The sequence below is a fragment of the Carcharodon carcharias genome, chromosome 7 (assembly GCF_017639515.1).
Source record: "Carcharodon carcharias isolate sCarCar2 chromosome 7, sCarCar2.pri, whole genome shotgun sequence".
Lineage (NCBI taxonomy): Eukaryota > Metazoa > Chordata > Chondrichthyes > Lamniformes > Lamnidae > Carcharodon > Carcharodon carcharias.
Window position 1 is genome coordinate 187,693,473 of NC_054473.1, and position 12,368 is coordinate 187,705,840.

The window sequence follows — 12,368 nt, forward strand, 5'->3', positions numbered from 1 at the left end:
CAATTACTACTTGTCGCTGTTACTCTCTGCCCCTATTACACTCTACCCCTGTTACTCTCTGCCTCATTATGTGGCCCATTATTCTGAGACTCTATTACTCCCTACCCTTGTTACTCTCTTTTTTATTACTCTCTACAAATGTCATTCAGTCCTTATTTCTCCCCGTTCCTGTTACTCCCTGCCCCTATTACTCCCTGATACTCTGCCCCATTACTCCCTGTCTGTTACTCCCTACCCATGTTACTCTCTACCCAAATTACTCTTTGCCCCATTACTCCCTACCCCTGTTACGCTCTCCCCCATTACTCCCACCCCATTACTCTCTGTCTCTAATTCTCCCCCCTCCATTACTTTCAGCCTATTTTACTCCCCACCCCGTTACTTTCAGCCTCTATTACTCCCGACCCCTGTTACTCTATAATACTCCTGGCCCTGTGACTGTGCTACATTGTCTCCCTGGCAATTCTGGTCACGCGGTTTCCCGTCCTGCTCCGCGCGCTCCGGAGGCCCCCCCCCGGGGTAGAGGGAGAGGGGGGAGGGGTTAGTGCTCAGGGCCGCGCATGCGCGGCCGGGAAGCGGAGGAAGATGGCGGCGGGTTCGGACCCGCTGGAGGACCTGCTCCTGTCAGAGGTGGACGAGAAAGCGGTCAGCGACCTGGTCGGATCGCTGGAGTCGCAGTTGGCCGGCCGGGCAGCCGGGGCAGTCCTGCAGGGAGAGGGGAGGCTCGGCCCGGTGGGCGGCAGCGTCTCCTCCGACGGACAGCGGCGAGCCGGCAGGATGGCGCCATCGCCGCTCGGGGAGAAGGCAGCGGCTCCCGTTCCGGCCTCCGGCTTCGGGCAGGAGGCAGCCGCTGGGCCCGGCCTCAGTCAGCGAGCAGCCTCCGCCAGCGAGCTCCGCCCACCTCCCGCCAACAGCTTCCCCTTCTCGGACACCTCGGCGGCCGGAGCCCGGGCCTCAGGTGCAGCGACCCTGGGGACCGGCCGCCCCCCTCAGTCCTACCGGCCGCCGCCGCCTCCAACTCCTCCTTCCCCCTCCCCCGGCATCAGCAGCCCTGCACCACCCTTGGGTACCACTAACCCCGGGGGTAGAGTCCCTCCCTCTCCCCTGGGCTTGGTGACAACAACCGAGCCCCCGGTGTTGAACCACTTGCCCACATCATGCAAAACTCCCCGACCCCCGCCTCAGGTTGTCAATGGGGTGGTGACAAACTGCAACTCCCCTGCTATAAGTACTGCTTTGCAGCTCTCCACTGGAATCCCCTCTGGTACCTGTAACCATCTCCCCACCTCTGGAGCTGCCAGTACTTTTGGTTCCAGTGCTCTTATTGTCCCCACCACCACCACCACCACCACCACCAGCAGCATCAACTCACCTTGTAACTCATCTCAGAACGGCTCCCTTAACCCTCAATTCGTCTCTGTGTCTCAGGCCAGCATCCTAATGGATAGCGCCAGTACCCCTACCATCACCTTGCAAAGACCGCCAATGCACACTGTAATTGCCAGCAATGTTTTGAGCACTACGCTGTCACAAAATGGGCATTCCAATGTGAATGTACCTGGACTGCTGCAGGTTGGGGAAAAGGCAGGCATCCATCAAGGTGCAACAGTGACACAATTGGCTAATCAGATTGCTGTTGTCAGTAGTCCAATTTCCAGCCCCACATCCACCAATACAAACTCTACGTCACAGACAAAGCTTGTTCTGCACACTCAATCTCAGCCTGTTACACTCAGTCTATTGAACAACCCAGCTGCTTCTATCACTATGACCAACACTTCAAGCAATCAGCTAAAATGCACAGTCACTAACTCTCTGCCTGTAGCCAGCGTCCCAGTCAGCATCAATGCTGTGGCAAAGTCTGCAGTCAACATGATTGCACAGCCCCATGTCGGAATCACAAAGGTCGTCACATCTACACCTGGTATCATCCATGCATCTGCCACTCAATCACAGCCTCCTCGATCTGGGATAGGTCCACCCCACCGTATTGTTGCCCCACAGCTTATCATCCGCCCACAACAACAACCGACAGTGCAGCTTGCTTCTGGGTTCACCATCCCTCCAGGTGAGTGCTGTTGAAAGCACAGGACCAATGAGTCTAAACTCTGAGTACACCATGAGTGAGGAGGTCACACCTGTGCAAATCAAGTTATTTTGATTGTAGCTGTGTTCTCTGTACATGAGCAACTAGTTACATGTGACTAATTGTATTACTGGTTAAGTAAACATAAAGTGTCTATGTTGTTGCTGGGCAAGCGACTTTAATATTCATATTCACACATCAGTAACTTGCATCTATTTATTATGTTTAACTTTGTAAAAATGTGAGCTGTGTACTTGAAACATTTTTTTCTTAAAACTTGTAAAATGTTTTTGATGGTTTAGTACTTGGTTACTGAATGGTGGTTGATGTTTAATAAATGTACACAAGGAATAAATCTAGAAGTTTGCTACTAAATTTTGTGCATGAGGCTAAGTGATGTTGCTATAGCTACTTGTATGACTTGTTAGCAATTTCTGTTGGAGAACACTTAATGTATGATTTTCCACATGCATGGTTTCTGCAAAATGTTCAAGGAGTAAGATTTAAATGTGCAATATTGTATTGTTTAATTTCCACAAGTTGTGACATTTTGGCTGTTAGTGACATTAGACATGAAGAAAATACAAGTGAGATCCCACAACACCACCCCACTCCATCCAGTCCCAAAGGAAAGAACCATGCAGGCCTGCCTGTCTTTTAGCAAGATCTTTTAAGGGCCTGGAACTTGGTTGCCTCCAGGAGGAGCTCTCCTTCATCAGGCCGTGACTCTCCTGGTAGAGCCGTTACTCTGCAGTCAATACCTCCATATGGTTGGCAGGTGGAGCACAGAGCCCAGGTTATAACATTAACCAGTGTCAGGGATTTATTGGATGAGAGATGAGTGAGTTGGATGTTGCCAGCAGCATTGGCACATTGGACATCCCGGCTCTCTGCTCTATAGCCAAAGTGATTTGAGCATTGAAGAGGATGCTTGGTCCTGACTCCACCAGGTGCATAAAGTGTGGAGTAATCTTGCTTGATCTTACCCTTGTTCTAGCTGATTTTCTCATCAGTGTGGGGCACCAACTCTCTCCCTCAGGAATCTACATCTCAGGAATCTACATATCACACCTTGAACTGTCTCTTGGATATTCCCTCTATGCCGTTCCATTTTGTGCAGAGATTTCCTCAATGAGCTGTTCCGACAGCCTCTCCACTTCTTTGCCCTCCTCTCTTGTCTGAAGACCCCTGGTGTTCTGTCATCTTCCAGTGGTCCACCTTCCATCTGTGGATCCACTCTCTCATGTGTTCTGTCGCCATGAAGATCAAACAAAAAAGGCAGGTTAAGAGAACCACTAATAAAAATGAATTGGCCCAGCCAAACTGAAAATGCATGAGGATTATGTGCACTAATACTTTGGGTAGGATAGTCAATAAGAAGGGTAATGTCTGTAAAGCCCACTGGTTACAGAGTGGTAGATGTTGTGTGCCTGTGCTTCATGCTGCACTCTATGGTTTGGAACAGTGACAAGCGGATGAAGAAAACTCTTCTTGGCAATCCTACTTGTCCTGGACTTGTGCCGGCTACACAATGCAGGAGATCATCTCCTCTGCTTGCCTCTTTGCAAGCCAAGGGTGATCACTGACAGGGTAGTCACTGTTGTGATGTGGGAAATACCGCAGATGGTTTGCACACAGCAAGATCTGACAAATAGCAATATGAGAATAACAAGATGTTGGTTGAAGGATAACTCTTGGCAGGAAAATTCCTCTGCTCAGCTTCAAAATAGTGCCATGATATCTCGACTTGATATCTGCTGAAAGGTCAGACAGGGTCTCAGTTTAGCATCTCAATCGAACAGTGACATCTCTTAAAGCACTGCACTGGGAGTGTCAGCCTCAAATTTCTGCTCAAATTTCTGGATTATGATTGATCCCAGTACCTTCCAACTCAGGTGTGAGTACGATCCACTGAGCCATGTTTCCAACTGTTATGCCTGTGCACTATTGACATTCTGCTGTTGGTTATAAGTCAGCAAACATTGGTCCTGACAATTAATCCTTTAGCGACCCAGGTAAATGCACCATTCAGTGATACAGGCCAGGAAAGTTAGTTTCCATTCCTGGTTTGAGCTGAGGCAGTAGTGGAGAAACGTTTTGTACAGCTTGCTGTTTACAGGGAGATTGTTCTCCTCTTTGCTGAATGTTTTTGCTAAAATGGGAATCTATAGTTTAAATATCAATGGACTATTTCCACTGGAGCAGAGGAGTTTGGGAGGCTTCAGTAGAGCTCGGATAAGAGAGTAGGGAAAGCTATTTCCTTAACAAAAATAAAAATACCTGGAAAAACTCAGCAGGTCTGGCAGCATCTGCGGAGAGGAACACAGTGAACATTTCAAGTATGTATATTCTCATTGGGGTATCAGCGAAGAAGGTTAAATTACAAATTATCACTCAAAGGAGAGTGGTAAAGAGAAATTTATCTACATGGTTATTGGAGCATGAAACATTTGGTAATTTGGAGTGGTAAAACAGACTTCATTGCATTTTTTAATAGAAAATCTTATAATGAAGCAGAGGAAGATGCAGGCCTATGGGGGGAAGCCGTGGTGGGGCGGAGGGATTGGTTTAGGATTGCTCTATCAAAGCGGTGGTGCAGGCTTGATGGGCCAAATGGTCCCCTGAACTGTAATGTTCTGTGTTTTCGATGGAATGATCACAGTGCCCCTGATCTGGGAAAGGGTCAGTTTCTTGTCACCATCCATTGTGGATGTCAGTAGAAGACAAAACTGTTGTTGGTTCTAATCCCCCTATGAGTGGATAGTGTGCTGATCTGTTGCGGCGAAAGCTTGCACAGTAGAAGGACCCCACTTTTTTGAGGTGCTGGAGGGCTCCTGCTATTGTGGGTGGAATTACCTGCCATAAGCCAGTGTGTAATTCATTTCAATGATAGCAAGGCAGTGGTGTCTGGTGACAAAAAAATGAAAAAGTCTCTCCACTTTGCATTTATCTGAGAACCAGAGTGATCACATCCTGTAATCTATTTCACAGCTTCAGTGACAGTTATAAACTGCATGAAAGTACTTGGAGATCATTTGAACTTGTTGGTTAAATTATTGCTTTGTACACTCCCAGCCCTCTGTAACATGTACAAAACATACTGGAAAATGTAGCGCCTGCATAAAGGAAACACCCTCGTATATCTCTGCTTTCAGGGTTGTAACGGATGTATTTTGCTTTATGCCAAGGTCAATTTGTAATTCGGCGCAGTGAGGTTGAAGTTTGGAAAAAAAATTCAGTGCAAAGACTGTGTGGAACGAATGGCAGCAAGTTACAAATCTGAAATGTGATCTCTATTTATTGCTTCTAAAACTTGTAAGAGCAGTGTCTGAACTGTGAACTGTTAGTTTTTCTGTTTGCTTTTTCTGTATTTGTTTACAAAAATGGTTTCTGGGGTTTGGATTCATGTTTGGAAATTAAGGCAAATTGCGGATGTAAACAGAGCAAACATTATCAGCTTGACTCAGCGGCAGCCACCTTACCTCTAAGTCAGAAGGTTGTGGATTTAAGCCCCACTCTATGACTGAACACATAATCTAGGCTGATATACCAAGCAGCGTTATTGTGCACAAACGGGCTGTCATGTTTGCCTACAAAACAACTAATTGGCTGTGAAGCGCTGTGGGCTTTTCTTAGTACGTGATCAGACATTTTTTACTTCAGCTTCACTAAAGCTGATCTTGCCTAGAGATGTATCACAGTACAGCATAATATTTCAAAAGTTGTGGGCCACAGGCCTGAGTTGTGAAAATTCTAGCCATTGCGGTAAATGTTGACTAAAAGTGCATTCTGTTTAGCTGTTCTTGATGGATAAACCATTTAATATGGTGACTGTCTCCAGGAAGTTTGAATTGTTTTGGAATGATTGTCCAACTCTTGAATTGCTTTTGGTCTAATTCTAAATACCAGATGCTGAAGGCTGATGGGTGAGGTACAGTGAAGTGATGGGTCTTGGTGGTTTGATGAAACAGTTAGTTTCTGGGTCGGTGTGGAGTCTGGGGAAGAATGGGGTCAAATTGTTCTGCACTGGTCTGACATTGAACTGGTTGCATTTTCTGAGTGATTACCCTCAGAGCTCTCTGTTCCAATTTTTGCACAACTTGGAAATCCTTCACTCCCCCATTGGTGGCCATGCTTTGTGCATGAGTTCTCTCCCTAAACCTCTCCTCTTTTAAACCCTGGTTATAACTTATGTTTTTGATCATCTTCCTGATATTTCCTTGGTGTAAAAATTTCTGATTACATTTTTTTGAAGTGCTTTGGTACATTTTACGACATTAAATGCACCAGGGTACAAAATACTCTGGGACTGCGGGCGCAATCACTCTCAAAAGGCCCAAAAAGAGCCTGCAAAAAATCAGAGGACCAAAAAAATGAGAGAAAGGTTATCCCTGTAAACAGTACCTTTGTATTATGGCTCTTCCATAGTCCAATTGGGACTGGACACTTGAAAGTGCAAGTGTCACTGGGAGCAGGAAATTAATGCACAGCTCTGAGGGGAGTAGCAAGAGTGGGAAAGACAGAATTTGTGAGGAGCTGCTCCATTCCAGATTCTGCCTTTCCTATGCTCTAGCTCCTCCAATCCCAAGTGCCCCCCCACCCACTGCCGGCCTCGCTGCTCCTCCTCCAGAGAAAGAATCTTTGATTGGAGGAACAACGAGGGTGAGAGGGAGGGACCTATGATTGGAGGAGCTGGAGCAGTTATTCTGGCTGGTCTGCTGCCACCATGCAGGAGACTTCCGACTGCGCCATTGCCAACTGCGTCAAGAGGTGGCTGAAGAGAATAAGCTGAAAATGAGAAAAGTGCAGGAACGAGGCGGGGGGGCAGCGCCCAGGGCAGCTACCGCTCAGCCTCGCACCAGCTTGGACCTGGCTGTCCACGCAGACCGGGCTGGGGCTCTTGGCTAACCTTCTGTATTTCTCCAGTGACACGGCCTGGTTGAATTTGCAGCATGTGATTTGGGGGGGGGGGTGGGGAGGTGGGGGGGGGGGGGGGGGGGGGGGGGGGGGGGGTGGCGGGGGGCGGAGAGGGGGGTGGTGGTGGTGCCTGGGCTTGGTGCCATTTGTTATCTGCTGACTAGCTTGGTGCTGCAGCATTAATTTGTGTGTGTTCTCCTGATGCACAGTTGGACCCTTGAAGTCTGACGTGTGCTTCAGCAGTCATTTTAAACAGAAGTATTGAGGAGAAAGAAACTTGAATTGAGGCAGAACACAATTAAAGAATGCTGGCGATTGTTAATTGTTTGCAATTAATTTTTGAAAGGGGCTGCAGATGTGCGACTCATTCCCAATAAGTTACTTTGTGCCCTTCGTTAGAATTTGCATTTTGGAAAAGGAGTATGGGACATTTATTTGCAATAAATTAACAAAATCATCTTTTTCAAAAATGAGTTTATAGGAAGCAGAATACCAGGATTTTGCTCACAGACAGCAAGTTAAAAGTTTTAATATATATGCAGTCTTTGGTATTTGAGCTACTGTACCTATCTAAAGAAGGAAACCCTAAAACAAATTCAACATAACTCCAGAGGTTAATGATTGTATCACCTAATAAAGGAGTGAGTGAGTGAGAATGAAAAAGGAGCCCTGAAAACTAAAATGTAGCCCTCAAAACCAAAAAGAAGCCCTTGAAAAAATCTCAATAAGAGCCCTTGGTGGGGGGTGGGAAGGGAATTGAACCCTGACAAGCTCTGTATAAATGCAAATTGTTGTTGATTTTACGAAAACAGATTGCTGTCAGGCAGAGAAGGGAAACTTTATAAAATTAATTTCCAATCTTTCTGAGCAACACTTCACTGCGCGCACATGCACACACAAATGCTGAATCAGTGTACAGACTCACTTGAGTGTTGAACACTTTCCAGTATGTGATTCAAGTGGTTGCTCTGTTATGCTGTTCCTCTATGCGTGTATTGTAGCCCAATTTTACACTCTCACTGGATAGTGATTAGGAATGGTGACCACTAGTAATTTGTCCCTCCCAAACCCTGGAACACTGTCAATTTGTGTGCCAGCTGTTTGCCTGGTTGAGAGCATAGACATGGGATCAAACCTAGGATCTTGCTGAACAAGTTAGACTCATCTTGTCCATTGGACCTATTGTAGGAGATAACCATTTGGCCATTCGTGCATTTCATTGAACACCGTTTGAGAATGTCTAATATGTGACAGTATTGGAGGAGTTACTTGCCTGAGGTTAACAACTAGAGCATCTTGTAAAAATGTCATATGGCCACCTGCTAATGAGGACCTACAGCATGGTGCAGCAGCTGTGAGTTCCTGTGTGACAAAAAGTAGACAGAGTCACATTAAATCTGTGAAACTAAGGTTTCCTAGTAGCCCACTGTGCAATTGTACCAAACTGCACAGACCGGAAAGTCTCAGGTTAATTTCCTGGTCCGTGTTGCATTTTTTGAACTCTTCTGCACTCCATTTGGGATGAGCACTTTTAGGCCAGAAAAGTGAAAGGCCATTTGGGCTCTTGCTCCAGATCATGATCTAATAACTCCTGTTGCAAGTCATTGTGGTGGACTCAGAGTTCGAGTGTGTCCAAGCTGCAAATGATTCCATTTTCTTTTATGGATCCTCTCATGACTGAAGAGTCCGATGCAGGATCGGCATGGCACCCACAGGCTAGCTGTTCGTATCGTCGTGGCTGATACTTGAGGGAATTTCAGCTGTACCATCTCTAACCTTCCTCAGGGTACGGTGCGAGTTTAGCATAGATGGTCCTCAAAACATTCTGAACCAAATTTCAGTGCTTGCCTCCACTTAGGCTGGTTGTCAATGTTTTTAAAGTTGAGGTGGTTTGCAATACAGAAATTTGTAAGTCCCTGTCTTGGGATGCTCTAATACGATTTGTACTGAAATTCCACGATTATTCTGTGTTTTTCACTAGGTTCCCTAGTTTGTCTGCCTATTTCTTATCCACCTCCATCCACTATGAGATGGTCTGTAGATGACACTTATCAGTGTGATTAATCCTTTATTGTATTTCATCTATTAGTATGGATTCTATTTCTGTTTTGCTGATAGCTGCATCCCTTTTTACTATTGCCATTGTTATCCCTAATACCTACAAGTACTCCACCTTTCCCCATCTATCGTTTTTAAAAATGTTATATCCTGCAATGTTTAATTCCCTGATTTTTCTGTCGTCCCAGTCGATTTCTCTGTCACTGACTCAGTAATCCCCACTATGTCTGGTTCCCCCCCAATGCATGACTGTCTTCAGCTCTTCCTTTTTTATTTGCAGATACTGTGTGCATTGCTGCACAGATATTTTAACTCATTTGAATAGGATTTCCTCTCACTTCAGGTTCAATTTTCTTTTTAGAATCCCATTTTTGAACAATTTACCCACTAAGCCCACAGATAGCAATGATCACTGATTCTATTTTAGTGGTGTTGGTTGGCGGATGAAACTTGGGTGCAACATCAGGAGAAAACTCTTCAAACAGTAAATTAGAATCTTTGATGTCCACCTGAATGAGCAGTCACAGTCTCAGTTTTAAGGTAATTCCTGAAATGACTGCTCCTCCGACAGTGCAGCACTCCCTCTGTACTGTACTGTACTGAACTGACAGTTTAGATTTTCTCAACTTTTGAAGCTGTGAACTTCTGACTCAGACAAAGTTTCTTAAGCCAGTTGGCAATCTATTTGCCCCCTCTGTGTGCATGAATGTGGGTGAAGAAGGTTGGGCGATCTCCTTAACTGATCTCTTCACTCTCCTCAACTTTAAATACTCCAAGATTGGGTAAGGCATGGATTAGATACAGAGGAAGAAAGCCCAGCCTCAGAACAGAACTAAAAACAAAAAACTGCAGATGCTGGAAATCTCCCTGTTGAAGCATTGTGACATTATCATTTAAATATCTGTTAGCCTTCAGCATCAGCTGTGACTCAGTGGGTCGCATTTGCACCTCTGAGCTAGAAGGCTGTGGGTTCAAGTCTCACTCCAGAGGTTTGAGCCCATAACCTTTGTTCATGTTGGCCACTTGAGAGAGTGCTGCATTGTCTGAGGTGCTGTCTTTTTGATAAGATTTTACACTGAAGCACTGTTTGTCATCTCAGGTGATTGTGAAAGTTTCCACTATTAGAGAAACAGCAGGGGAGTTCTCCCTAGCCAGTATTTACTCCTCAAACAACATGATTAAAACAGGTTATCTTCTCTGTCACATTGCTGTTTGTAGGACCCTGCTGAGTGCAAATTGGCTGTCGCATTTCTGACATGGAAGCAGTAGTTTCATTTCAAAACGTTTCATATTGGTTGGTAAGTGTGCTTTGGGACATTGATGAAGCTATGAAAGATGCAATATCAATGCAAAACAAAAATACCAGGAAAAACTCAGCAGGTCTGGCAGCATCTGCAGAGAGGAGCACAGTTAACTTTCGAGTCCGCATGACTCTTCAACAGAACTAAGGAAAAATAGAAAAGAGGTGAAATATAAGCTGGTTTAAGGTGGGGGGTGGGGGAGGAGGGGGCGGGGGATTGGTGCGTGGTGCGGGACAAGAAGAGCTGGATAAAGAGCCAGTGAGAGGTGGAGATAACCAAAAGATGTCACAGACAAAAGGACAAAGAGGTGTTGAAGGTGGTGATATTATCTAAAGGAATGTGCTAATTAAGAGTAGAGAGCAGGATGAGCAAGGTACAGATAGCTCTAGTGGGGGTCGAGTGAAATAATACTAAAAGGTATAGATAAACAATGGGTGGAAATACATTTAAAAATAATGGAAATAGGTGGGAAAAGAAGAATCTATATAAATTATTGGAAAAAACAAAAAAGAAGGGGAAAATCGGAAAAGGGGTGGGGATGGAGGAGAGAGTTCATGATCTAAAATTGTTGAACTCAATATTCAGTCCGGAAGGCTGTAAAGTGCCTAGTCAGAAGATCAGGTGCTGTTCCTTCAGTTTGCGTTGAGCTTCACTGGAACAATGCAGCAAGCCAAGGATGGACATGTGGGCATGACAGCAGGGTAGAGTGTTGAAACAGCAAGCGACAGGGAGGTCTGGGTAATGCTTGTGGACAGACCGAAGGTGTTCTGCAAAGCAGTCACCCAGTCTGCGTTTGGTCTCTCCAATGTAGAGGAAACCGCATTGGGAGCAACGAATGCTGTAGACTAAGTTGAGGGAAGTGCAAGTGAAATGCTGCTTCACTTGAAAGGAGTGTTTGGGCCCTTGGACGGTGAGGAGAGGGGAAGTAAAGAGACAGCTGTTGCACCTTCTGTGGTTGCATGGGAAGGTGCCGTGGAAGGTGGTTGAGGAGTAGGGGGTGATGGAGGAGTGGACCAGGGTGTCCCGGAGGGAACAATCCCTGCGGAATGCCGCCGGGGGGATGAAGGGAAGATGTGTTTGGTGGTGGCATCATGCTGGAGTTGGTGGAAATGGCGGAGGATGATCCTTTGAATGTGGAGGCTGGTGGGGTGTTAAGTGAGGACAAGGAGGACCCTATCATGTTTCTGGGAGGGAGAAGAAGGTGTGAGGGTGGATGCGTGGGAGATGGGCTGGGCACGGTTGAGGGCCCTGTCAACCACCGTGGGTAGAAAACCTTGCTTAATGAAGAAGGAGGACATGTCAGAGGAAATGTTTTTGAAAGTGGCATCATCAGAACAGATGCAACGGAGGCGAAGGAACTGAGAGAATGGGATGGAGTCCTTACAGGAAGTGGGGTGTGAGGAGCTGTAGTTGAGGTAGCTGTGGGAGTCGGTAGGCTTGTAATGGATATTGGTGGACAGTCTATCACCAGAGATTGAGACAGCAAGGTCAAGGAAGGGTAGGGAAGTGTCAGAGATGGACCATGTGAAAATGATGGAGGGGTGGAAAATGGAAGCAAAATTAATAAATTTTTCCATGTCCCGATGAGAGCGTGAAGCAGCACCGAAGTAATCATCGATGTACCGGAGAAAGAGTTGTGGGAGGGGGCCTGAGTAGGACTGGAATATCAATGCAAACCTTGATTGACTTCCGTCCCTCCATTTTCTTTGCTTTCCTTCCCCGGTTATTTGGTCAGCCAGCAAACTAGCTCGAAGCTTGAATATCATAAGCATAAATTTATGAAGGCCTCATGGCCTGGGTTGCACTTTGTTTTCAAATTTCCGTAGCAGCAGATAAGTTTGGGCTAGTTGCTTTGTTATTGATTGCATTTTTAAGTTTTTCCTTTCCCTTTGCATAATTACTTGCTCTCTAGCTAAGAGGAGAGCAAGGTAACTCTTGTCTAACTCTTGTCTCAACTCAGTTGAAAGCCTGTGTCCACCCAAACCAACAGTGCTTGGGTGGTTAAG

At 45.9% G+C, this 12,368-nt stretch overlaps 1 protein-coding gene across 5 annotated transcripts in view; it reads left to right on the forward strand.

Moving 5' to 3' along the window:
- Positions 1–576: 576 nt before the first annotated feature.
- The window catches only part of LOC121280139 (transcription initiation factor TFIID subunit 4-like), a 333,722-nt gene continuing 321,930 nt past the window's right edge, over positions 577–12,368 (forward strand). For all 5 annotated transcript variants that reach the window (XM_041191822.1, XM_041191821.1, XM_041191823.1 and 2 more), the window contains exon 1: positions 577–2,068. In XM_041191822.1, the coding sequence (XP_041047756.1) occupies positions 586–2,068 (1,483 nt within the window). In that variant the 5' untranslated portion in view covers positions 577–585. The remainder of the gene's footprint in view (positions 2,069–12,368) is intronic.